The 27299-nt window shown below is 40.2% G+C and overlaps 2 protein-coding genes across 5 annotated transcripts in view; one reads left to right on the forward strand and one right to left on the reverse strand.

Annotated features, from left to right (window-relative positions):
• Positions 1–515: 515 nt before the first annotated feature.
• On the reverse strand, positions 516–11954 carry LOC103156516 (CD81 antigen-like). Its single transcript, XM_007578600.2, has 8 exons — positions 11754–11954; positions 10186–10300; positions 3915–4012; positions 3751–3825; positions 3559–3672; positions 3354–3449; positions 1637–1720; positions 516–1503 (listed from the first exon to the last, which is right to left on the reverse strand). The coding sequence occupies exons 1-8, from the start codon at positions 11817–11819 to the stop codon at positions 1438–1440; spliced, it is 714 nt and encodes a 237-aa protein (XP_007578662.1). The 5' UTR covers positions 11820–11954; the 3' UTR covers positions 516–1437.
• A 628-nt stretch (positions 11955–12582) lies between these two features.
• The window catches only part of kcnc1b (potassium voltage-gated channel, Shaw-related subfamily, member 1b), a 20642-nt gene continuing 5925 nt past the window's right edge, over positions 12583–27299 (forward strand). Inside the window, exons 1-4 of one of the 4 annotated variants that reach the window (XM_007578605.2) lie at positions 12583–14264; positions 18578–19493; positions 21107–21280; positions 26099–26135. In XM_007578605.2, coding sequence (XP_007578667.1) covers positions 13707–14264; positions 18578–19493; positions 21107–21280; positions 26099–26135 — 1685 coding nt within the window. In that variant the 5' untranslated portion in view covers positions 12583–13706. Of the gene's footprint in view, positions 14265–18577; positions 19494–21106; positions 21281–22287; positions 25391–26098; positions 26715–27299 lie in introns of those variants that run through there. The other 3 variants (XM_007578604.2, XM_007578603.2, XM_016664416.1) reach the window with 3 other exon arrangements.

Consider the following 27299-nt stretch of genomic DNA (forward strand, 5'->3'; position numbering starts at 1 on the left):
ACTTGCCCTCATGCTGACGATTTAACACCCTGTTGTCTAAATATCACCGTCTACCTTGGCTTTAAGACATCCTTAATCTGGAGCCAAGAGACAAAGTTCAAGTTGACAACAATGGAGAAAGGTAGCAGATGTGAGAAGACCATTAAACTAGAAACAAAGCGTGTTCAGTAAAAGATCTTTAGGAAAAGAAACCGTATTCAAGAGATTTTTTTCTGAGAGTAACAGAGATTGGGGCCCGTCTTTGTCACAGCTGAGATCAAAGCTGCTTCCTTTGGTGAGAAAGTGAACCTGTTGGCAGAACAAACATGTGCTTTGGGTGTGGCGGCTGTCTCTGTGCCAGATGTACTAGTCAGTTTGGTTTTTTATGCAAATAAGTCGCTTCAAAAGGGAGAGACGCTGCAGAGAAAACATGAGTACATTTGACTGCACCCCCTCGTGGCGAAACGCAGCAAATACACCATTACTGAGGGTTAAAAGTAACAGAAAGTTTCTGCTAAGATCCTGAAACACCGGGGTTTGAGTCTTAGCAAATGCTTTATTACACAGAAGTATAATTCTGGAGTAATTTGGATAATTAAATAACACAGGACATATTACCATGTTGCAGCTTGAACATCTTGAAAAAGAAGAAGTTTAACTATTTATATGTGAATGGGATCTTTTGGCCTGATTAAATACGACCCATATTGCCAAAATCAATAGTTGGGTATTGAGAAAACCAGTTCAAATGGAGCATTGTTCTGCATCAAACATATATATACAATCTCTGTTTTTACAGCTCATATTAGTACATGTTGGCTGGATAATAAGACAGACACAAATTCCCAAATAAAGTTAAGCTCCTTCAGAAACAAACAAAAAAAAAATAGAAAAATCACTGTTAAACACTTATATATATGACAGTTTGTTTAATTTATTAGGATTCTTAGAATAAGCAGGAAATAGAAAAGTTTTGCCTGTATTTAATATGGGAAGATTCACAAGTTAACAAACTGAGAGCATGATCTTTACTTCAGGTTAGAAGACACACATGGTCCAGTAAAAGCCTCTTCGCTCATCCCAGAAACACTGCAGAATAAATAACAATCACCCTGCAGCTAGATACAACACAACTACCCAGTTAGCACACACACATGCACACACACACGCACACACACATGCATACACACGTTGTCTCCTTTCTAATAAACAATAAGTTTATATACATATTACACACCCAGAAACTCTGCTAGAGAAACATTTTCCAACAAACTGATGGGATAAAAGAAAATGATGACAGGTCAGTTACTCTCAAAATGAAAGTAATGGCAGATGAGTAATATATAAACAAGATCTAATCTATAGTAAATAGGATAATATACATGTAGTGCTTTCAGTAGCACAGACACAGGTCCCTCTGGCCTCAGCTGCTGCGGTTTTCTCCTGGCCTTTAAACGCTTAGTAAACTCCCGGGCTGTTGCGAATCCCACAGCAGAGCACCATGGTGAAGATCATCTCAAAGATCTAAGTGCAGAAAATGATATGATTTAATTCAGCACGTCTCTCTCGCAGAGTCTGCGATGCTATCAGAGCTGACAACAGGCAGTACTTCTTAACAACGAAATCGAGATCTGTGCATTTTCACTCCGTCGCTCACCATGATGACGGCAACCACCAAGGCGGCCAGGCCGATGAGGTGGAGCTTCTCGGAGAACAGAGCGACGAGTTCGCTGTGGCAGCTCTGACAAGAGACAAAGAAAGGCTGGATGAGGATGCTGCGATCAGTTCGAAGGTTTGTTCCGCTCTCAGTGCACAGAGTCTGTCGTGGTTCGCATGTAGCTGAACCAAGTCGGCTGTCAAAGCAAGGCGCTGGATATCAGCTGGGCATAAACACAAAATACATCAAATCTCAGTGTAAACACTGACAGTGGGCAGGTGTGCCTGCTGCTGTCATTTATTAAAGAGGTTTGGGTAATGTCAAAGTGTCTGCTTCACTCCTGTAAACCTAATAACTCTATAATATGCATCACTAACTCAGCACACTTTCAAATGATAAAAGTTATTGTGCTTTATTCTTACTGGATAAACATTTAGCAGTAATGCTACATTAAGCAAGTAGGTTGAAACGGCAAATTGAATCTTAAAACTTGAAAGTAATGAAACACAAATAAACTTGTTGTCTTTTTAACTCAAAATGAAATGAAAATAAATGTTTTATTTAGGGATGCTAAATATTGGCCATAACATTACTGTCGGCTTGTACTAGTCATTTTTAAACGTATCGGTATCAGTCTGATAAATAAAATTGGGACAATATTAACAACCGATATTTATTTAAATCATTTTTCTGGAGGAGCAGGGGATGAGGCGGGTCATGTGGTATTTGTTTGGTCATGTGACAGTGATGCAGAGGAGGATTGTGGGGAATTTAACTGAAGCAGTAGAGAAGTCAGCAGTAATTAGTGTACAAAGGAAAGTGAAATATATATCAGTAAATATTAGTTATCAGCCACAACAATCAGATGAATATTGGATATAAATATTGGCCCACATTTTCATATTGGTACATCCATTATGTGCTAAATTGATGTGACAATGAATAAAATGATGGAGTGAATTTTAAAGATAAGGTAATATTATAGGAAAGCACATCTGAACTCCTCAGTGACTGATTACATCACTTTGCCCCGACTTATTTGTGCTGCCAGTTGAAGGAAAAGTTAATCTTTAATCAACATCCAATCTAATTTCCTATCAAAGTTTCCCCTTCCACTTAGATTTCTTCTTGCTTATCCTCTTACTTAAAGGATAACTAAGATATATCGATTTAATGAGTTCAATACAATTATATAAATATCAATGCTGCAGTTAATGATCCACCCTTTCATGAGGAATTATCAATTCTCCATAATTCCCTCTGCTGGAAATCTGGTTAAGCATCATAAAACTGAACAGACTTCCGCTCACACACTGAAAAAAATAACAAACAAAAAAATTATCTTTTCTCCATATAAGACCATTTTTGCCCCAGAAATATGAAACAACAACACAAATTTGGCTTAAATTAAAGTTTATCAGGCAAGAAAATGCATTGTTTTCTCCTGGGTTACTTTTTTATATGTAATTTGTCAGTATTAATCATCAATGAGTAAATTAAAAATGCCCTTCTTCCGCTGACATTCGAGTTGGAAACTCTTCTACTACCACTTCATTCTTCAGTGTTTCAAATGTAACGGTGGCGTTCTTCTGCACCTTTTAGCTTTTTTAAAACATTGTTTCTACCTGTGAGCTAAACATCTATTGGCCTGACAAGGAAAAGTTGTTAAAATGATGAAACGCGGCCTGTACGAAGGGTTTGGTAGTAAACTTTGTACCTTGGGTACTGGCGCAGAAAGTATTCCTGAGGGACACAAGGTGGAGCGGACTTGCATGAATAGAGGAGTGTCATCGCCTTTCCCACAGCAGTTTAGCTGAAGACGAAACCCAGAGCAAAAGCATTTGTAATCACAAGGCATATTTTTCTGTTTTCAAACGTAAAAAAAAAAAAAAAAAAAAAATCGGACTCAATATAAAACATACCGTAGTGTGGAAAGCACCCAGCACACCAATGGCTGCGTCTTTACTCGGGGACCCAGTGACATCCACAGCTTTGATGTACGCAGCGTCATAGAAATTAATCAGCTCTTTGGACATCTGTGGACAATTAGAAAACATGAAGCAGGATGACAACTGAAGATGATTTTAAGACATTTGTAATTTTACTGTACATACAGTGTCCCTGTTCATGAAGCCCCAGATTGCTGCGGCCACTTCACAGGCAAAGAGGATCACCAAAAAGAAGAAAAACTGCAAAGAAGATGTTAGAATCAGACTTATCTCATTTATTTTATTTAATGGAGTTGCTGCGGTCTGATTGGTGGAGCTGGAATGCTAACCGTTCCTAGCAGACACTGAGATTCCTGAATGGCACCGTAACATCCCAAGAACCCCACAAGCATCATGACAGCTCCGACAGCGATCAGTATGTAGACGCCTGTAAACAGAAAGTCAATTATCACGATGCCACAGCGTCTTAGCCACCACTAGGGGGCAGAAGTGTCAACGCTAAGAGGGAGAAAAGCCCCGATGCGCATGACAGTGAGCCAAATGCTGTTTGGTTTGGGGCTTCCTGGATGTTTTTCCTGTTTTCTCTGTAGGGTGACATACTATTATTTGCATTTGAAAGACAAACATCTCTCACTTCCTGAGCGAGAGGGATGGAAGTGCCTAGAAGCAGCCACCCTGTTGAGGAAATGCCTCCACGACACCCTGGACTTCCACATAAGACCCTGTCTGCACTGACCCCTGACTCACAGCATTTCTTGGGAAACATAGCAACCGTGTAAGCACACATGGATGCGCACACACACACATTCAAGCAATTAGACATGCTTAAAAAAGAGAGTTCAGCTCATTGTGTTGCCATCAAAACTGAAAAGTGAAACTGGGTTCAATGCAGAATAAAAGCATGAATGAACAAAATAATTAAAGAAACAAAGGAGGTGTAGATCCTCTAAAATCAACTATTTTAAGAAAATGTTCTTTACTGTTGTTACTCTCTTGGTGTTTGTCTAAAGTATAAATCCTTACCATTTGGTCATAGAGGCCGAAGTTAACAGCTAGTCCTACGAAGGTCAAGACCAAAGCTTAAAATAAATAAACAAGCTCAATCTCTAAGCTATTGGAATTTTCTGATCTTTTAAACCGACTTCATGGTGAATTTGGGGGTCATTTACTCAGAAGACGATGGTTATTTACACAGTAACTGGGGTCGTGGGGTCGTGCGGAAATGTGCGGCAATAAGTTTCCTGTGAAAAAGGAGAACGGAACATAAGAAGGAAAATCAATGAAATAGTTTTCATGTAAATGACTGCAATGTTTTTGAACTTTACACTGCTTTTATTTTCATATCAGTCCATTAGTTTCTCTGTACGTGTTCCAGACAAAAACATCATTGGTGCCACAACGCCTTCATCTTTCATTTCCTGTCTAAACATTCATCAGCTTTTTGTTTAAATAAAAACATGAAGGCAGTTTAACAGATTATGCAACAACATTCACGTAAATGTCTTTGATGTTTTTGAGATTGGAGCTTTTTTTAAAAAATATGGTAGAAGATGGCCCTCTCTTACAAACTGTTAGCTTCAGCTAATCTGAATTTACAATGATGGCCAAAAAAAAAGAAGAAAAATCCCCTTCCCGAGGCTCTAAGGAGGCTGTTCTGACTGATGAGACAAACGTGAAGATTTTTGGGAGACGCCTGTCCTGTGACATCTGGCGTTGAACTAACACAGCATTTCAGAAAAATAACATCATGTTAGAAATGCTCTCATGACAGTTTGGGGCTACTTTGTTGCTTGAGGATCAGACTAAATTGTTGGAACCAAGAAACAGGGTTTGAGTGGGAAAACTTTTTCCTTCAGTACCACTTTAATGCCGGGAGTCATTTTTGTGTCCATAAGCAGATTCACAGGAAGTATTTGTGCTGCACAGATTAGATACTGATTGCATCTGTTTAAACAGGAAATGATGAACATAAATTGTTCGAGTGATTAAATAAAATACCTAAGAAAAGACATAATCTGTTGTCGGGATTCTGTGTATTGAGATGACTCACTTCCACTTTTTTACCGTTTCATGAATTGTCAGACCAGACACAATAAAAAAAACAAAAAAAAACAGATGGGTGTAAAACATGAAATATGTCTTTTTAAAAAGCAGTTCAGCCTTTTCAGAGTCCTCTATTCTGATTTGCAGAGGAACCAACTCGCTGACCTGCTAACGAAGCCTGACAGTGCTCACCGAACTGAACCAGCGGTGACACAGGCCACCTAGCAGTGTATCTCATTTATCACACATAACCCAACCCCCCCTTCTCTTTGCTTTCAGGACTTTTTTGTGGTACCAGGGGAAGGTTACCAGGGCCAGTAAATCTGCAATGCAGCAAAGGAGCCATTATTTCCACTGCCCTCCATTACTATGACAACACCCTTTGAGGTTCGGCATCTATTGAGTCTTTAAAGGAGACATGCGCTTTTAGACCCCCGGAGAAGTCCATTTATTTCCTGTCTCTCAGTATAATCTCCAGAAGCTTCACTTGTCCGTCTCGTTCAGTACTTGAATAGAAGAAAAAAGGAAGAAGTGATTTTCACACCATCGGAGGAGGACACCGATAAACTGAGATAAACTCAAGATAAAAAGATGCGGCTATAAATCTTGCCTGTAATTTAAAAACAGTTATTTTACAAAGTCAAAAGCAGACGGAGGAAATATGCAGTGTATCTTGGACTCCCTCATTATGTAATCCAGGGCAGCGCAGTAACCTAAAAATGATTTACTATCCTCGAAGATATGCCAGCAGTTTAAAGGGGATGCTCTACTTCGATGCTTATTTTTGTTTTTGGCCACGAACCAGAGAACATCATAACCCTCAAACTTCGTGTTTTTTTTTTTTTTTTACATTTTGTCACATTACAGCTTGTAACTTAACCAAATTATTATGCATGCATGCAACATTCACATGACTGATTAGCAAAAAGTAGAACACAACTGTGGAGCGGAAGCAAAAAGCAGCTGGTTTTCAACATTTTTTTAATAAATGAAAATCTGAAAGGTTTCATCCAGGACTTCCATTTCTCTGTCCATCTTCCCATGAACTCTGACCTGCTTTCCAGTCCGTGGTAAGAAACAGCATCCCCAAAGCATTATGCAGCCAACACTATGTTTACTGAACTGTAGGCTCTAAACTCTCCTGAGACTAAGTTACACACTAGTGGACTTTGTGGACTAACTGAGCCTCTTCTGCAGGATGGAGGGGAATCACAAATGTCATCCTCTTTGAAAGGCTGTCATGCAGTAAAACAATGTTTTCAGTCAGACGCTTCTCCATACGTGCTGAGAGACGGACTGCTACAGGAGATCTTTCCTGGTCACACCCATCAGAACCTATAAGAACTCTTTGAGGAAACTTTTCATAGTATGAATTGCACCAAGAATTATTTTTCATTTTGGGGTTATAAAGTATTTTTGAACTGATTTTGAATTAAATTTAATGTGTCCACACAACAACACAATGAACATTGTGTCTCGTTTTGCTCTATAGTTTCACTTTTCTTAGTTTGCTCATTGTTGGTGGGTTTTTTTTAGCTGTTTTATCTTGTTTTAATCAACATTAACCTAGATGTTTTCAAAAAGTGCTCAATAAATAAAATATTTGATTGATTGACTGAATAAACTAAAGTTTCACAAGACGTCTGCTGCATTAATTTGTGCTTTTTTGCCGATCTCTGAAGAGCAGTTTAATAATAAATGTAACTGTTTACTCTCTTATGCATCCCCTCATCCCCTGGCTCTGAGTTTATGTGTATAATACAAACATGAGCATTATGAGGATTTTTCTCATTTTCCTACAGCAAGCTAAGCTCAAAAGTTCAACTATGAAGGAGTCGGAGGCCGTGGCACAAACCAGACCAGACAACTGCCACCAGTAATGTCCTCAAGTGCTGCAGCAGAGGTGGGAGTGTGTGTATTTCCAGTCTTACATAAATACCACTTTGGTGTGCCAGTAAGCTAAAAAAACACCCACTTCAAACTCTAATTTGAGGGATAATGTGCACATGTATGAGATTATTTGAATTATGCTAGGGCGTATGTTGAAGGGAGGGCTAAAAAAACGAAATATTCCCTTGATCTTGCCTGGGTGGGCCTTCCTTGCCACCACTGCTTTAAAATCATGAGAGCGCCTCCTCTCCACTATAAAAAGCTCGAGTTTGACTTTGTCCCATATACTTACGGAGGGGGTAAGCATGGCAGAACAGCAGGAGCCCAGATGTAAATTAATGGTTTTACTGGAGTTCACCGCCGCAGCAAAACCAAGATCACGGGCCTTTGAAATGCTTACATCATGTCATGTTTCGCTGTTTAGGGAGCTGAGAGCAGTGAACGATGGCGACAAGATACACGCTGCATGATCTGAAGGAAACTAAAGAGCATTTGCCACAAGATGAAATATAAGATTAGAAGAAAAAGTGAGCAACAGAAGGCACAGTTCATATTTATGTTCCTGCACCGCTCTCAAAGGCAGTGTTTCTAGACTCCACATCTGTTGCGACATCTGTCTGAAACATCTGGCTGCTATCAAATGATCACCCAAGGAGACAGAAGGAGACTCAGAACCTAAACATGTGCATAAAACGTTTTTAATTCAGAAACGCTCACCCACGGTGAGGTCATGGGACTGAGTGAAAGCTGGTCGTAACCACTCTTAAGGAGAGACGCGGAACTACGCAGGTCCTGTTTCCTATTGTTAGAGGTCAAGTCAGCCCACACGGTTCTAATTATATGTTTTAGGAGGCTGTGCTAAGACAGCTCTTTCTTTGTGTTAACAATTAAGAATAAAGACAAAATTAGTAGATGTAAACTTTTTTAGATCAACTAAATGATGAGGGGTGTTTGAGCCTCCAGCAAAACACTGGGAAATGAACAGCAATAAACTTTTTTATGTAACCGCTGCATAAGTGATTTTGTATTAATGATTCCAAGGCTTGCATTCGTTTCTCCTTCCCTCTGTTCCAGTGGGATGCCAATCCGAGAAGCTCATCAAACTACATAAAAAATGTTAATGTGATGTTACATTTTAATTAATGAATATTTTACTTCAACCATTTGTTTTATGTTTTAGGAATATTATAATAGTTACTGGTGCCATTTAAGCACTTGAAGTAATTTTCATAAGTTGCCAGAAAAATGCTTTGGCCCCTCCCCAACGTATTTCTGTCCCCTGCTGCTGATCATCTCATCCTTTAGCTTGCATCTAAGACAAATTCAGCTTTAAGTAAAAGTTTCCAGACACAAAAAATAAGATGTGAAAATGAAAAGCGCACAACCTGTAATTTATGCAAAGTGTTCCTGTCAAGCAGATAACTTCACCAAGTATGCGGGTAATACATTGACTGGCCAAAACAACAACAAAGAAGTCTCCATCTGAATTTAAATAAGCAAATAGTTATAAGTTGCTGCATGGAGAACTGTCTGGTAACAAGTTATTTAACCCCAGCTATTACAATGAGTTACTTTTCATTTCTTTAACAGTGTGGAAAGATGCATCCTGTAGTCATGGAAAAGATGTCAGCTTGTTTAAAATGAGTTAAATCATTGACACCAAGCAGAGAATACATCTAAGGAGGTTGTGGATGTGTCTAAAATTTGGTTGACAACTCTACAATACATTGCTAAAAACTGGAAGGACAGCGGAGAACCTGCTTCTGTGATGAAGAAAAACTCCTGAATGACCGTGATCAACATTTGGTGGAAATAGTAGAACTCAGAGCAATATTCAATAGTGAAAGTAAGAGCATTTTCACACCCAGAATGTGAAAGAAACTCTGTTTTGCCATAAGGAGACTAAACATTGAGGTTAACTGGAGGAAATCTGCTAGGGAGCACAAAGACTGGACTCTGGAGCGACGCAAGAAGGCCATGTGACCAGATGAATCCCTCTTCCAGAGTGATGGGCTCCTCATCAGGATAAGAAAAGAGGCAGATTAAGTGATGCAGTCATCATGATTGGTGTGTACTGTTGCAGCCTGAGGGGGAAGTGCCTGTCACATGGGGTTACGCAGTTAGTCGGGTCAAAGTTCAGCAACATTACGAGGACTAATCCCATCCGGGGATTGTTTCTTCCCTCTTGACACGAGGATATTTTAAGATGATATTTCCAAGCTTCATTGTGCTAAAATTATCAACGTGTGGTTCAGTGAGAAGAAGACATCTTCACACATGGATCGGCCGCCACAGTGTTCACACCCTATGGGGATCTGTGTGATGTTCTGGTGAAGGCTTGGCACAGAGCTTTCCCTTCATCAATACACGGTCTTGGTGAAAAATGTATGCAACACTGCACGAAATAAATGTCCATGACTTTGAGTATGTCTTATTCACAATTTACTTTACTTTACATATCTGATCTGAGTGTGGTCAACAGATTTCCTTTAGGGGTTTTGGAGTAAACTGTGAGGCTTGTTGGACTTTTAAGATTTTTATTTAAAAGGGATACGTGCCACTTTCTACCAACTGTACTCATCTGTGCCGGTTTGTGCTGGTCTAGAACATAAAATCCCAATGAACGGCGCTGAAATTAGCTGCAGTTTTACTGTGGTGGATACTCACTGATGTAAAAGGTGCTCGGCGCCTGCTGGCCTTCAAACTGAAGTATGAGGAGGTTGCTGGTTTTACTGTCATGGCGTAACCACAGGGCCACTCCTAAGATCACACCTCCGGCCAGCTGTCGCAAAGGGAAACAGGCTTTAATTATTCATTCTCACATTGTATCTGCCTACTGTAACGACACCCTGAGGGAGGATCAGAGCCACGTATGAACATACAGAAAAATACAAACAATGACATGAAACTCAGGTTAATAATTTGCTTAAATTAAACAAGCGTTCAAAACTGGTCTTCTAACTTCTTTCTCACTATGTGCTGAACTCCACTGTGGAGCTGAAGTCTGACAGAAGAAAGGACATCCTGACACCTCAGTGACCTGTGGCACAGTGTGTGACCTCACAGCATTGTTTGCAGCCAAATCAGCAAATAAGTATTTTTTAAAATCTTATTAAACTTGCCTTGTTTGCTATTCTGTAACGAAAAGAAAAAGAAAAAAAAAGAAAATCTATCAATATTTTATCCTAAAAGTCAACTGGTGGGTTTGCATGTCTGTGCCAATATTCAAGCTATATCAAGAAATCTATCCCCCGTTCTTATTCTCTCTCTTTTTTCCCACCTGGCTGGTCACCATTGTTCCCAAAGAAACAGGAAACTCAAATCACGATGTGAAAAATAGCCGAATGAGGAAGACGGGGCTCAAGAGTTTCACAAAGACGGGCACAGCGGCAAAACCAACAGAGGAAACAGACGATCAAGTGCGGCCTGTCCAGGATGTGGTGACTCCTTGCTCATCTAAACAATGCGCCGCTGCAGTGTGCTCCAAATGGAAACTTAAATGTAGGACCGAGGTGAATATCAGTGTATGAGATAATTTGGCAGATAAATAATAAAGCTGTTTTCTTTTATAACCGATGTGTATTTGAACATATTTTAAGAGTGAGTTCCCAAAGAAAAAATAATTGAAATGACCAGAAATTGTGAGATCTTGGAGATTTTTGAGGTTTGTAGCAAAACTCTCTCGAAAAATCTGTTCAATTGTTCAGTTTTAAGTGTTTTTGAGCGTTATTACTGCCTACTGAGGGTACATCTGCCATTTAATTTTCAAAATGAAGCTCTGTATCTATTGTGTTCTTCCTGACCTTGACCTAAAGCAACAACAATGATGTATTTTTAAGGAGCGTTTATAAGAAAGGGAGATGAAAAGAATCTCATCCCACTGAGAAATCCTGAATGATCCCCTCCCAGCTTTTGGTGGTCCCGTCTTTGACTCAACAAACTTCTTTCCAACGAACTTCCTCTACTTCTGAAAGTAACTGTTGACAACAAAAGTGAGAGCTTTTCCATCTTCTGTCTGATCAAGGTATGAATAAATTCTGCTTTCCCACTCCAGACACAGGAGTCACAAAGAGCACAAGATTCTCCAAGATTAAAGATCTGATCTGTTTAAATGCAAAAATCAAGGAATTAAAACTTAATCGAAAGAAAACATTCTGTTTAAAAAAGAAGGGAAACCAAACAAGTCAGATACCAGAGATGTAAAAAAAAAAAAAGTAAAGTAAAGATTGACTCACCCAGAAAATAAAATTAAAGAAGAATAACATATATTTTATGCATTTCGTACAACCCGCCACAGCCATTGTTGTCGCTTCTTTTCAGCTCGTCCTTCTGCTCAAACCAAAGTCTACTTTCAGGGATCACTCAGATTTTATTTGAGCCAGCTAAAACAGAAAACTCCTCCTTCGTAACGAAGAGTGAAAACCGAGACGGGGATCTGCCCACCGAGTGCAGCAGACAGGACAAGGCAGAGAGGAAAAACAGAGTGTGGAGGGAGGGAGCCCCGTTTCCTTTCGGCAGGGTTAGGATTCCAGACGCAAGTTAGATTTATCTAGAATTATCCAGTTAAAAGTGGGACATACAGAGTGGCTTGCAAAAATGTCTTGAGTGTTTTTACACTTCACCTCAATGCAACCGTAAATCTGTATTTTATTAGGGTTTTACATGGATCAACACAAGTGCAAGTACCGTTCCAAGTCTTTTGGTGTTTTCCTCTACAAAACTCTCTCATGTAAAGACTAAAATATTTGTTCATTCTTCCTCAGGTCAAGTCCAATCTGACTTGACTTGATTCAACTCAGGTCAGACTGGATAGTCAATCAATTCTCAAATGCCTGTCACAAATGATCCATTGTGTTTAAGTTTGAAACTTGACCATCGGGCCAATCGAACTCATGGAAATCTGTCGACACTAGAATGAAGATGCTTTGCAAACATTCTTAGAGTGGTTAATAGCGCCCTCTGCTGTCATATAAATCTCAAGCAGAAGGCTTGTAACTATTCAGAAGAAATGCAACGCATATTTTTATATTCAAATATTATCCATGATTATTTTCTGTCTTTGCATGGGCTGTCTATGCTCTTAGTGAGGTTCGTGATCTTGGTGTAGATAAATCTGCAGTCTGAAGCCTAATATGTGTGTATATTTAAATCCCACAGAAGGTAAGTGATCTGTGATCTGTGGTGTTAGAGGCGCATCTGCGCGTTTGTGGCTCCAGGGTCACACCTTCAGCAGACAGCTGCGCAGGAGGATGGACGGCGCTTCCCTACAGGCTGTGGGAGCTGCTCTCCGACCACAAGGATAAGTCAGACAAATTAGAAAAAGTGAGCAGCTGTAAGACTATTTCAATATCTTTAATTGGGAGGAGATGCTGCAAGTGCAAGCTCCTCCACTGGGCATGCTCAATCTGGTTTGAAACAGGAGCAGAGAGGCTCGGTGTGAATAACAGGCAGTTTGGGCGTTTTTTTTGAGGAGGTTCGTCGCCCTCTTCATCCTCGATTCTCCTTATTTGGTCTGGTGTACAGATCTGAGAAGAGGACCGATCTCCCTTTGATCTGACTGGGATATTTTTCATCCAGATCATGCATGAATGACAGCGGTGAAGATCTGCGCTCTGATCTTATCTGCTGAGACAAAGAGCGGCTGTGTGTAGCGGTGGCGTCGCCCAAAGAGCGCGGAGAGGGGAGCGGGCTGAGCTGAGCGTGAGGGAGGCGAGTCTGGAGGCAGCTCCGCGTCTCCATCAGACGCTGTCCGCTCAGCACCACCGCAGTCACCTTGCTGTGAAAGTCACGAACAACAGGCGACCTGCTGGATTCAATGACCCGATCTGGAAACTGTTGCCGCTTGTGTTTTGTTTTGGGGTTTTTTCATATGTGCACATCTCTGATCTGGGAGCAATGTGACGTCCGTTCCTAATGTGACCCCATTGGCTGCACTCTTTTTGGATCTCGATTCTATACCTTCAGCAGAGCCTGGCAATGTTAAGAGTTTGAAATCAGCCAGGTGCATGTCAGGTGCTGGTAAGGAATACAGGGTAATAGAGGGAATGCATGTCAAACACCACTGATTTCCTCCCAACTGGCGACTGGTTGCTTTGTGCGTAATTGATGTGCGCCCGCCGTTATAAAGGTACATCTAGACTGACCTTTGCAATGAGGGGAACTTAGTGGAGAAATGCCTAAGGGACGCGATGGGCCTGAGCGACGACAAGGATCGCATTGTGATAAACGTGGGAGGGATCAGACATCAGACATACCGCAGTACCCTGCGCACCCTACCTGGAACCCGCTTGTCCTGGCTGGCCGAGCCTGACGCGCCCAACCACTTCGACTATGACGCCAAGATCGAGGAGTTCTTCTTCGACCGCCACCCGGGCGTTTTTGCACACATCCTTAATTACTACAGGACGGGTAAACTGCACTGCCCGGCCGACGTCTGCGGGCCGCTGTATGAGGAGGAGCTGGCCTTCTGGGGCATCGATGAGACAGACGTGGAGCCATGCTGCTGGATGACCTATCGACAGCACCGGGAGGCAGAGGAGGCCCTTGATAGTTTCGGCGGAGGGGGTCTGTTAGACCTGGGGAGCGAGGATCCGGAGCCAGAACCGGAGCATGAGGATGATGATGAGATGACAAGAAGGCTGGCGCAGGGGGATTCACCTGATGTGAGGAGTGGCAGCCTGTGGAGCCGCTGGCAGAAACGGGTCTGGGCTCTGTTCGAGGATCCATACTCTTCAAAATATGCCAGGGTGAGTGTTTTTTTTCTTCTTCTCCTTCTCTTTCGCATGTTATTGTTGTTCTAGTTTCATCTGAATTGGGTTGCAGTGTAATAAGCCAGACAGTCTGCATGCATAATGAATGACTTTCAGATGGGACCATTCATGTTTCAATGAGCTGCTAAATTTATTTGTTTATTTAAGCTTAAATGATTACTGTGACTCCCACAGGCTATCATTTATTTATGGTCCGCCTTCTCACCCATTACATATTCAATTAGTAAAACAAAACTCCTGAAATTCTGTTCTGGCTTTTGGCCCAAGATTATCCGTGGCCCCCAACTGGCCACCTTCTTGAAGCGGCCCTGGGTAAACAAAGCCTAATTCTCTATAAGCAGAAATCGGTCTTGATCAGTGGCATCACGAAGATGTAGGAGGGTGAGGGGGTTAAAGGGCATCCAGGCCCCCGGGACAGAAAGGGTTGTTTACATTTCTATAATTCCTGTTATTAAAATAAATATATCCGTTTTAAATCCCCACGTAACCAAATCTCCCCTTTACTCTTATTATGCCAATAGAATAATAAAATGTAAATTTAAAGCTTACGGTTTTGATGTGTCCACCACAGGATAGTTAGTGCCTCTGTTTCACCAGTGTGTTTGTTTTCATCAAGTTGAGTTACACTTGTTAAATGTTTTATTTATCAAACACTTGATTTTTTTATCATTTTAAAAAAAGGAAGAGAGTTACCGCATTTAATTATTGCATTTTATATGGTTAGTTTATAACCTTTTATATCTTCAACGGCACTTTATGAATTAATTCATTGTTAATATTTGCTGTGCTGTTCAGTTTTAATGCGTCTGAAAAGCTGTCTGTTCTTATTTTAAATTATGGACTTAAAATAACAGAGAGAAATCAATCAATAAATCAACTAAACTACTTTATTTGTTCATTTATTTCTTTAAAGCTTATTTTATTTTTACCTTGATGTTATGCCACTTCTGTTTAAAAGCAAGCCATTTTTCAATCAATTACTCCGTCCAAAGTTCCCTGTATGTGACAACAGAATAATAAAACTCATAAAACCCAAATTAAAATTCTGTTATAGTTTAGTTTTAGTGTTTTATTGAAAGATGATCAATCCTCTTGCCACGTAACTCTGTGGATGTGCCTCTGCTCTTGACAGAACCAGTCAGAACTGTACAAACAACACTTGTTAATTTGCCTTTGCTGTTGTGATGGCACAACAGAAATTGATGAGCTCAGGAGGCTTTTTATGACCTTGCTTTGTACTCCCTGGGGTTTCCACAGCAGGTCGATGAGAGCACAAAGACAGAGCAAAGAGAGAAAACAAAAATATCTTATGCAGATAAACGATTTGGAAGCGAATCGTAGCTCCCGTTCTCCTCCAGCAGAGAGATGCAGATCCTCGCTCAGCCTCCAACAGGTCTTTAGATTGTTATTTCCAGGACAGAAGGATACCCAGTTATATAGGTCAACTCCACATAAGGACACCAGCTCTTTGGCACCAACGAATTGTTTGTGGCAGACCTCCAAACAGAAATGAGGTTGCTGTTTCAGGTGTCGTTATTAGTCTTTGTTACGGGCACTTTTCCATCTGGGCACAATGCCCCACGTTGGTGAAAATGAAATAACAACCAGCTTTTTAGATGCTTCAGAAAGGCCACAGAGGCCCTACAAAGGACCGCTGTGCTGCACGCTGTTTGAACAGCTGTACCAACCTGATTGGTGTAAACAGTCAAGCTGCTTTAAAGGAAGTCTATATTGACCGGTTCTAACCCCTTAGGCTTTGGGCTCAGCAGTGTAACCTAACTGTGTACCATTTACAACATAATCTTTTAATGAAGCGAGAGAAAAAAAAAATCCCTGAATTTCAAAAAAATCCTAACACTATAACACGTCCTACATTCAACAACAGGCCTGACAAAAGCAGATCAAAGATTGACGGAGCGCTACCAAAACTGGCAATAAGATTAATTAGATGTGAGCTTCAGAGTTAATTACAGACTCTATTCACAGTGGATCTAAGCCCTCGTCTCTGCATAGTAGGACTGTGGTTTTTCCGAGACAGGGAGAATTATCAATAAAGAAAAAGTCTTTTGTCTTTTCACTGACTGCGCTCCTTCCTTACTGTCAGAGACGCATAATTCAGGGGGCGGGCCAATAAGACGCAGCGCTTGTTTCTTTGTTTGGAGGGTGGGATATTCAGCAAGCTGAATGTTTGGAGGCATTCGCGAACGAAATAAAAGAAGCTTATCAGAAAAAAAAGGCTTCGTCACACTAAAGCTTGTTGACTGATATTGTCTGCTCAATTTGAGCTGCAAAAATGTTTTACTATTATGAAAAATTTGGGCATCTGAAGAGATTCAGATAAAAAAAAAACAGGCTACTTTAAAGGCGAAGGCAGGGATGTTAAATCTGACTTATTATGGAACACAGTGCAGAGGGGGTGGACAAAACAGCATTATGCAATCAGAGAAAACACTAACACTTTTTATTGCTTCGGAGTGCTGACACAAAATTCACTCTTAATCACATCAAGAAAAAAGCTGTGAAGTCCACGACCGGACTGAGCTTTTTCTTACATAATTCTTTCTAACAACTAGCATCATAAACTGAATTTAACTGAATTTTATTGGGATGTATTTGACTGAATATGAATCTCTCTATATGTTTATATTTATATTTACATGGATATGGACTGAGGCATTTGTCCTGCAAAGTTCGTTGAGATTACATTTGTTCTGAAGACGACTTGAACTCAACTGAAAAAAAAAATCATGCGATATTCTACAAATATTCTCAAAGTTGGCTTTTTTATGTGCACAGTCCTGCTGTTGACACAACTCAACAGCTCAGGGATACCTAGCGTCTCCCTGAGCTACTACCCTAATATTTGGAAGGGAAGCAGACTTTCCTCAGCTCGGTGCAATGATTCGTTGGTGATGAGGATGTTATAATGAGTGCCTGTTTTCCATCTTGTGCTGCGCGTCGGCCTCTCTGTGAATGGATGCTACTGCCAGGGAGTGCAGTGTTTGTTTTGCTCAGCAGGATGCACGCCCAGACCCGCTCCTTTTTTTACTCAACTTACACCTTCCCTAAAGTCATTCATTATTTCTTCACGCTACTTAACAATCCCGTGCATTAGTTTGAGAGGTACCACAAAGCTTGACTTTGATGCATTTTTACAAGCAAACAAGCAACTATTGATTCCACTTTTGCAGCTCATGGAAAAGTAATCCCTCTCTTCCTGTTTACGCTTCCTGTCCACTCACCTCACTTAAAATGAGGATGCTTTAAGATAACAGTACACCATGTGGAGTAAGACAAATCACGGTTTGCACCAGTTGAGTTTTTTAAAATTTGACATATGACACGTGATGAAAACAAGATAACTAAGCAAACTCATTAGGTAGATATTATTTACGGGAGTCACATAACCATATTTCCTTACAGTAGACTGTCAGGACAATATAAAAAAAAATACTTGAAGTCATGGATAGACAAAGCAGGTACAAAATACTCCCAAAGGAGGCCTGTTTTGATGCATGTCTTGCAACAGACAGATTCATTTTTTATGCAAAACAGTTGGGCACAAAACAACTAAAAATTAAAAAGTATAAATTGATAAAGAGGTGAATTGACCAACACCTGCATTAAACCAACACAGCATGATGGGAGGGAGATAACATGAGGAAGACACCATGACGAAAGGCCTCCACTCAATACCCCAGAGAGAGCCGCTGTTACACTCGTGTTGTGTGCACCAGATCTCTGACGACCTAAATGTGATGACATCTGAGAATCTAATCAATGCACAATGAAGGTTGACGTACTCTTTACCCATTAGGTAAATTATGGGTTTCTCCCAGCTCTCAGTGATTCCCAGGAGCTGGTCCTCAGGACAGTGTGACCTTGTGTGGGGAAGGCCTATAGTGGTTGTGCTGAAGGGAAAAGCCCAGGCTAAAGGTTGAGGGTTAACAGAAATATCCCGTTTTTACTACTGTTTCAGCTGGTGCAGGCTCTTCATAGTTCAGTATGTAGATCACTCATAAGAATGCCATGACCTTGAGCCTCAGCATAAGCAAGAGGAGGAACAGGAAGTTCATCCAGATCATCCTCTTAAAGAGGAAAAACAGAGATAACACCAATTGACATCTGGTCATAATCAAACCAGATGTTATTTCATGGATGATAGATTGAGCTGCATTGTGTCCTGCTGAAAATAGTTGCTAACCCATCAAGGTTGATTACATGCCTGTGATACTGTTCTCATTGTCCTCTCTGTCCTCATCTCCCTGTTATCTTTTTTCCCCTCTCAGTGGATCGCTCTGGCCTCGCTTTTCTTCATTCTGGTGTCGATCACCACCTTCTGTCTGGAGACCCACGAAGCCTTCAACCCGATTGTGAACCGCACCGAGACGGAAGTGCTGGACAATGAAACGGTGGTGAGCACATACCAGGAGACGGAGACGGCGGCCTACCTCACCTACATCGAGGGCGTCTGCGTTGTGTGGTTCACTTTTGAGTTCCTGATGCGAATAACTTTCTGTCCGAACAAATTTGACTTCATTCGGAACGCGCTCAACATCATCGACTTTGTGGCCATCCTGCCCTTCTACCTGGAGGTGAGCCTCAGCGGGCTGTCCTCCAAGGCGGCGAAAGACGTGCTGGGATTCCTGAGAGTTGTCCGCTTTGTGCGGATCCTGCGCATCTTCAAGCTAACCCGTCACTTCGTGGGGCTGCGAGTTCTGGGTCACACTCTGAGGGCCAGCACCAACGAGTTCCTCCTCCTCATTATTTTCCTTGCTCTTGGCGTCCTCATCTTTGCCACAATGATCTACTACGCAGAACGCATCGGCGCCGACCCCAACGACCCGAGAGCCAGTGAGCATACACAGTTCAAGAACATCCCAATCGGATTCTGGTGGGCGGTGGTGACGATGACGACCCTCGGCTACGGAGACATGTACCCTCAGACGACCTTTGGCATGCTGGTTGGAGCCCTGTGCGCCCTGGCAGGTGTGCTGACCATCGCCATGCCAGTACCAGTAATTGTCAACAACTTTGGAATGTACTACTCACTGGCAATGGCTAAACAGAAACTACCAAAGAAAAAAAACAGGCATATCCCCAGAGCCCCCCAACCAGGCTCCCCTAACTACTGTAAGTCCAGCATCAGCTCCCAGCATCCAAGCCCTATAGCCCACGACGATGTGTTTGAGATCAAATTTCAAGGTAAGCAAGAAGCAAAACACAAACTCTCGCGTACTGTTGCTGAAGTTGATTTCTCCTACAGAAATAGCCGTTTCACTAGTTAGCAGCTTTGCCGTCTGATCGTGTACTTCAGTCAGCTGCTGACTCAGACATGAGACTAAACAAAAAACACAATTCTGAAAACAATCAGTGGAATGCAGTATGAAATAAAAAGCCCATTTGACTTTTGATAAAAGAAAAAAAGAGACCCTGAGTATTCTTGCTATTGATTTTGCGCTTCCTAATGCAGTGACTCATACTCCATGACTCTTAAGACTGAGAGGATGCAGTTGCAATGTTAAGTACAACCATTAGTAGATGCTGGAACAACTTAATGCCCCTCTGGTAATATCAGCGTGGAGATATATTGGTCTTTGCCAGAGGTGGATTACATCTGCAGCTCAAAGTAAACACCAGGCAGCAGCTGCTGTTTACAAAAGTTTTAAGACGCCTTGAACTTTTGCCTCACATTTTGTCACCACAAGCTTTAAGGTATTTTGTTTGTTTCTTATGTGATAGAAAAACACAAATTTACTGCAAAGTGGAAGGTAGTTATGATTTCTAATAATATTTACAAATAAAAAGAGGAAAGTTTCTTGTGCAAAACATATTCAGTACCCTTTTCTCTGAAACTGCAAAATAAACCAATCATCTCAGTGAGTACATCTTTGTATAATTTAAGTATAAATACAATTGTTTTGAGAGTAACACAGCAGACAGATTAAAAAGTTTAAAGCTGGTTTAGGTTTAAGAAGTAACTGAATATTTTTTCCTTCTAAAAAGTATCCAAGAGTTTGGTACAACTGCAAACCTACCAGGAACATGCACTCCAGCTGAAAGCAAAAAGAAGAGAGTCTTTGTTGAAAGGAAGCTGTAAAAAGTCCCGTTTGTAGTTTGTAAAAAGGACACAGCAAATGTGTGACTGAATGAGTTCCCCTCACATAAGACCAAAATTTAGTTTTTCATTTGCCAAAATGTTTTTTTTTATTATTATTTTGAGGGGGAAACTACCTGCTTTACACAATCTATGAACAGTGTTCACATGTCGAAATGTGGTGTTGGAAGCAGCATGATGCTGCAATGCTTCTTTTTCAGGGACTTGTAAGCTGGTCAATCCTGGATGAAAGTCTATTAACAGCTGCAAAACGCTTGAGAGTGGAGCAGAGTTTCACCTTCGAGCAGGACGATTCAGTTCAATTCAATTTAATACAATTTAGTTTGTCCTAAATGGACAAGTCAAAGAAATGTTTCAATGAAATGTTTTAGGGTCAGATATCTTCATGTGCTACAGTAATCGTGTTACACTTTCTATATTTAAAATCTTAACATCAATTGGAAAAACAATTTGATTTTCATTCATCATGCTACTTTGTGTTGGGTTATTATCAAAAATACTTCTAAACATTACAAAAGTTCTCAATTTGTCAAAATGAGGAAAAGTTCAAAGGGTAAAAACCCCTTTGGAAGGCACTGTATACTAACACCATTATTCTACAGTCATTTCCTATGTGGACCCTGAGTAGGTCACAGCTAAAACAACGTTGCCCTTAACATCATCGTCTTCCCGTTTTAAAACTTTTGTTCATTATTTTAAGATTCCAAGCTGAACGGCGAAGCAGCTAACGCAGCACTGGCCAATGAAGACTGCCCGCACATAGACCAGGCCATTTCTCCGGAGGAGATCTTCAGCCCCAGCGAGCGAGAGCGGCCCTGCTTCTTGGTCACCACGGCTGAACACCCCAACCACACGGGGGGCAGAGTGAGGAGGGGTACGTACAGCAACAGCCAATCACAGGCCCCCCCGAGACACTGACACCCTGTAGGCAATAGACATGACATGCTCTTTTTTTGCATCAGCTTTTTCCACGCACATCCAAAACACACACACGCACACACCCACACACACACACACACATGCAGACACGCACACACAGCAAAAGTCACCACTCACTTTTCCTCAGTCATCCGCTGGAGATTGTACACAATGCCAACCCACACACAAGCACAATCCCCACAAACGTCAAGGATAATCCACATCTACATGAGATATATTTTTTATACCATGCATAATGTAAGACCCCTATTTATTTACTAGTAAGAAAGCTATTTTTGAGATTTATATGATCTAGAATGTGTCGTCTTATATGGCTAGGGGAGTATTTTCCGTGCTACATGTGTATCATGTACGTTTATGTGTTTTAATGATAAGTAATGTGTGGGATTCTGACTTACAAGAACATTCCTCTTGACCATAACGGTGCATGAAGTGTCTTGCTGATGGGTGCTATCAGTATGGTGAAGGAGCACAACACGAAAAGTGAATTATTATCATCAATATTATCATTATTATTACAGCTTGAGACAATTTAAAATTCTATTTTAAATGATAAAAAGTTCAAAACATTCCTCTTGAAGGTGATCTAAGTTTGTGTGCAGCAACGGGCACACGGAATGAAATTCAGCTTGTAGCCGAGCGTAGACCTCCTGCCCACGGTGCCTATTGTTCTGTCTTGTTACAGTGTTCTACTCCAAACCATTCCAGTACCACCCGGTGCATGCTGTTGTACTCCTGATGCACTCAATGCATGGAGAATAATAACCTGTCTCAAGTCTGTGTTGACCTGTTTCTTTGGAGACAAAAACAAGAAAGCAACAGGTGTAGTGTAAGAAGTGAGGAATACCAAAAAGAAAAATAAAAAAAAAATAAAAAGAAAACCTTCTGTCATGGATCCAGTGCTGCAGTGTACTCAGAACGTTCTCTGTTTTCCAACTGAAGGTTATGAAAAGCCTTGGAGCCTTAACAGCATGTCTGGCATGAGCGGGGATGCCTCTGGAGTGTCCTCAGTGTCAGCCCTGCCCTGCAGCCCACCCTGTCTAATGCAGCACTCACATTCTCCCATCCCATCCATTATGTAGCATGGTTGAGTAGCAGACACAATGCCATTGGAAGGGCCAGTCCACAATCCTACCTTCTTATCTCTCCTGTCAGACTTTGCTTTGACACTTCCTGCCTTCACTCCTGATTTTGTTTTCTTCTCATTTTTGTTTGCTTTGGTTTTTCTTTTCCCTGGGACAATGTATCTTAACTGTGCTTAAACTTAAGCTTCCCAAGTGATACACTTGGGTGTGTCATCATATCCTAAAGTAGTCAACATTGGCACATGCCACTCTGCATGGGTCACCCGAGCTGCAGATGAAGCACTGTTCTACTGCAGGCTAACTCCTTTTTTTCCTGTGTTGACATCATTGCCTGTTGCTCTGTTGCTTTTGATCTCTCATACTCTTCTGCTAATAAGTTTGATCTCATTTGCTTTTTATTTTTTTGTTGTTGAATTTTTGTAAAAATATATATATATTTTTTTTTTCATGAGATGTAACCCCTGTTGATAGTTTACTGGAAATTAACTCATTGCTTTGAAACATATCCAAAGGCTGTTAAGGCAACTGTCAAGTGCTTTGTGTGTTGCAAAGTAGAGACGTTTTCATGCAGAAGTGCAATCCAGACGAGACTCCATGTTAACTGAGTGGCCATTAAAAACATACATATTTGAACGCAACGTTCACGATGTCCAATGCAATATGGAGATTGTGACAATTCCTTTGATGCCAGTGATGGATACATTTAATGTCAACAGAATTAAAACTGTTAATTTGCATGAATTGCATGATGAATCATGTTCAACCAGAAGCTAATTGTAATGCAGTAACTGTAAAAAAAAAGAAAAAAAGAAGAATTTAAAAGCTTCCTAAGCTTTGTCATTCTTATGCATTTCAAGACAGCTTTACAAGAGACTCAGTCATAGCAGAGATTTTTATGTAGCCACCATTCTTTGCCTTTCCCCAACTTTATACATTTATTTTCCTTGTCATTTGACCGGGGTCTCCAACTAACACAGAGTTGTCTAACTTGAACAAATTTGTCACAAAGCCAACAAATGCTATTTTATATGACAGTGTTTACTGGTAGTTTAGGGTTTTTAAACTCTGTAAATACTCTTCAGCAACTTCCGTTACTGCTGTGCTGCTTGACCTGATGCAGGACTCATGAGATATACGGGCGCACCTCAATAAATTAGTTATTTATTTTATTAACTGAAGCCAAAAAGTGAAACTCGTATTATATAGACTAATTACATCCAGATTTATATATTCCAAGCATTTATTTATGTAAATAAGACCAATAAAAAAGAAAAATTGAAGAATGAGCCATGTTTTGTCCTTCACTATTATAAGGACTGTTTACAGTAGACAGACATTTCAGGCAAAGTAAGCCAACAGAAAAAAGCTGGATCTTCACAGAAGGTTGTGCATTAGAAAAGTTGACAGAAAAGAACATCTGTTTTCTTAAATACCCATTTAAAAGGGATATTTACAACAGACAGGGATGATTTGGGAGCCATGTCATCTGCTGGGTTTTATAGAGTCCAAAGTGAGAGTATTTTTCTACCAGGAACATTTAGAGCACCTCATGCTACCTTCAGATGACAAGCTTTAAAGAAGTGCAGATTTCATTTTCCGGCACCTGTGGTGCTGGATCTGTCGGGAAATTCATTAGATCTAAATCTCACAGAGCAAATCTTTTGCAAAACGATCCTAAATCAAACATTGGGTTACATTTACTTGCTCAGCAATAAATTAAACATTCAATATCCTAACTTAATGAACAAATTAGTTTGAATGTTATAGGAAGTAATCTGTTGAGCATTGCAATCCTAAAACATAAAGTCATTCAATGTCCCAATTTGTGGTGTAATAAAAATATTTTAGTCTATTCTTAGCAATAAGAGCACGATATGGGTCCCTACTTGTTGTATTTGGTTAAATGCAAGGACCCAAGTCAGTTTTTGAATAAAGGTTGTTGGGATTAGTTATGGTGGTGAATGGTACCAAAAAGTGTTTTGGTGAGAGACGCCTGGCCCAACATGCTACTGAAGCCATCTGGGTTTCCTTATTACCTCTGCAGTGGGTCGCCTCCGTGCCCCATTGCATCGATGCAGACGTTCCTGCAAAAGGAACCAAAGTGTTAAGTATTTTCAGTAGGCAGTTATAAAAGTCATTTTTTTATTGGTCTTTTTTGATATTCAGATTTTCTAAGAAAGTTAAACTTAGTTTTTTAATAGATATAAATTTCATTTCATTAAAAAGGAAATTAAATACATCCTTTTAAAGATATAGTTCTGTGTGTAATTGATATATACATATATTTCACTTTTGAATTCAATTACTGAAAAGTATTTATTAAGATGTGCCTGTAAAACAATGGTGCCTTTATATCAAGTAAAGCAGAGAGAAAGTCAGTAAGAAATTGACACCTTATTAAACAAATGTTCCCAGTGTAGCATCTTTATGCCACTTTATTTCCTAAATAGGCACTTTTAGCTCCACCCTGATACTCTGAATCAAATTAATGTCCTCTTTGGTTATTGTTGTTACACACCAGTGATATTACAATTGAACATTCAGCACCAAGCAAAAAAAAAAAGACAAGCTGAAAAAAAAAGATGGAGAAAATGATTTTATACTTCTCATATCTTGTATATTAAAGCACAAACATAAAAGGGGACCAATCAGCTCTACAGAGTCAAAATGTCTCAAGTTACAATCAGATATCACAAGGAATCCTGCTGTGTGTTTGTCTAATGATCAATACTCACACATGTATTGATACCGTCCCAACATTTATGCACAAGTCTTTTCAGGGCACTTTATTAAATTCTATGTAGAGCAGTCAGTAATGTTTATTTCTGTAAGAAAAAAGAAGGTATGGTAATTTTAAGAAGTCATCCAACTTTTGTTTCTATTCTGAATTGAGCATTGTTTCACATTTCGAGTCATGTCTCTTGTGGTAATTGATGGACGTTCTATGCTTAAAAAAAAAAAAAAAAAAAATATTTGTGTAGATTTGATGTGAAGAGATGCAGGTGAATTTTATGGTCATGCAATTCAAATGCAGGGGAGGGGGAAACATGATGTGGGTCTATTTGGGGAAAGGTAAACGCATGTATTTTACATTTATGCAAAAGAAAAGCATTCAAACAAAACATGTAAATACAAGTCGTTGCATGAAATAAATTTTATACACAACAAGCATTCAGACTTTGTTTTTTTTTTTGTTTTTTTTTGTTTTTTTCTTCAGCAGCACATGCATACGTACATCTTTCCTTTCCCACTGGCTTTACCGCTAAGGTTTTCAACTGATGTTCTATGTGTAAAGAGAGCTGAAAATGAATAAATGAAGACAAAAAAAAATGGAGTGACTGTGAGAGCATGATGGAAAATACCCAAACGCATGACAGTGACCGAACTACTCTACATCGAGCTGTAGAACGTGGCATGATTGGGCATGTTCATTATTAACCGACTCCAGAGTCCAACCGATGCACTCAGACGGTCCGTTTTGGTGTCTGACGCCTTGGCTGAAGCATGGGAACGCATGGTAAACCCATCGTTTACCATGAGGAACTAACGGAGCACATTTTCTTTACCCTCCATCATCGCCATCATTTCCACCATTTTGAATAGATTTGTGTAATAATTTATTTTTGTTATTGTTTTTTTTTTTGTTTTTTTTTTTTATATGTTTATAGAGAACCAACGACAGCACCGGAGCAGACAACCAACAGAGTCAGTTTGTGTTATGAACCATGGTGTTCCAACCACTATGTGTATGACCCATAATGACCCATCACCCACTTGATAGTGCTGTAGCATTTTTTTTATGTGTGTATAACTTAGTATTTTTAAATGGGTGTGACAGTGACAACCTGTACATCACAAACTCAGCATAGATGTAGCACTGAGGAAGTTTTGTTGTCAAGCCTTATGTAGCTCAGTATCTGTGACTGGTTACTGTGTTGTAATTTGTGTGCCTATTTTTCGCTGTGTGCCAGTGCTGTAAATATGCTTTGTGTGTGCTGAATTTGTGCGTTCCAATGTTTTTGAGCAACCATCAAATATTTGTGTGCTGCTTCTGTTGAAAGGAAAAAAAAAATGTTGCTCCAGATTTAAGTCACACCCATGTCAGAAAAACAAAAAACAAAAAACAAAACAACCTATCAATTGTCATGTCAGCCAGACTTAACAGTTGAAAAGAAATAATGAACTTTGCACTGTCATGGTCATGTCTTTGTAGGGTTTTTGCACTGTTTTGCACCAGTGAATTTTTAACATTTCTTCAATATATTTTCAGGCATCAAAAAATAATATTCACAAGAAACCACTGTTTGTTTCAGAAAGCATCACTTTAACCTCGATAGAATGACGCTTTAGGATTGCAAGCTCTGGCATAAGGAATTGAAAGTACTTAAGATATTATAGTTGTACTAGTTTAAAGGACAAAGACAGCCTATTTGCAGTGCCTTAAAAAAGTATGCACATCCTTTAAACATCACATTTTGTCTTGTTGCAACCAGAAACGACACTGTAACTAAATAGTATTTTATGTGGAAAACACAAAGTCAGTCCAGACTTTGACTAGGCCATTCTAACTCGAGGTGCTGTGATTGAAACCATTCCATTTTAATTATGTTTGGAATCGCCGTTCTGTTGGAAGGTGAACCTCCACCGCACTTCCAAACTAATCCTGACCAGTTTTGCCCCTGCTAAAAACTAATGTATCCCCACACCATAATGCTGCCACCACCGTCTTTCACGGCGGATAAGGTGTGTGTATGGCTTTTTCCAGTATTAATTTTCAGCAACAGCTTTTTAAATACAACCAGGGGCTTCAGTTTTGGTCTCATCTTACCAAAGAACCTTTTTCTGCATATTTGCTCATTAAAAGATTCT

This window comes from Poecilia formosa, unplaced genomic scaffold (assembly GCF_000485575.1).
Source record: "Poecilia formosa unplaced genomic scaffold, Poecilia_formosa-5.1.2 Scaffold484, whole genome shotgun sequence".
In the NCBI taxonomy this organism is placed as follows: Eukaryota; Metazoa; Chordata; class Actinopteri; order Cyprinodontiformes; family Poeciliidae; genus Poecilia; species Poecilia formosa.

What these genes read in the sequence shown, in the direction of transcription:
- LOC103156516 (XM_007578600.2), bottom strand. Translation starts at nt 11,819, where the DNA reads ATGGCTGTGGCGGGTTGTACGAAATGCATAAAATATATGTTATTCTTC. An exon ending in CTCAGTGTCTGCTAGGAACG is followed by an intron (nt 3,826 to 3,914) that starts GTTAGCATTCCA and finishes TCTTCTTTGCAG; the next exon opens with TTTTTCTTCTTTTTGGTGAT. An exon ending in TGGTGGTTGCCGTCATCATG is followed by an intron (nt 1,504 to 1,636) that starts GTGAGCGACGGA and finishes TTCTGCACTTAG; the next exon opens with ATCTTTGAGATGATCTTCAC.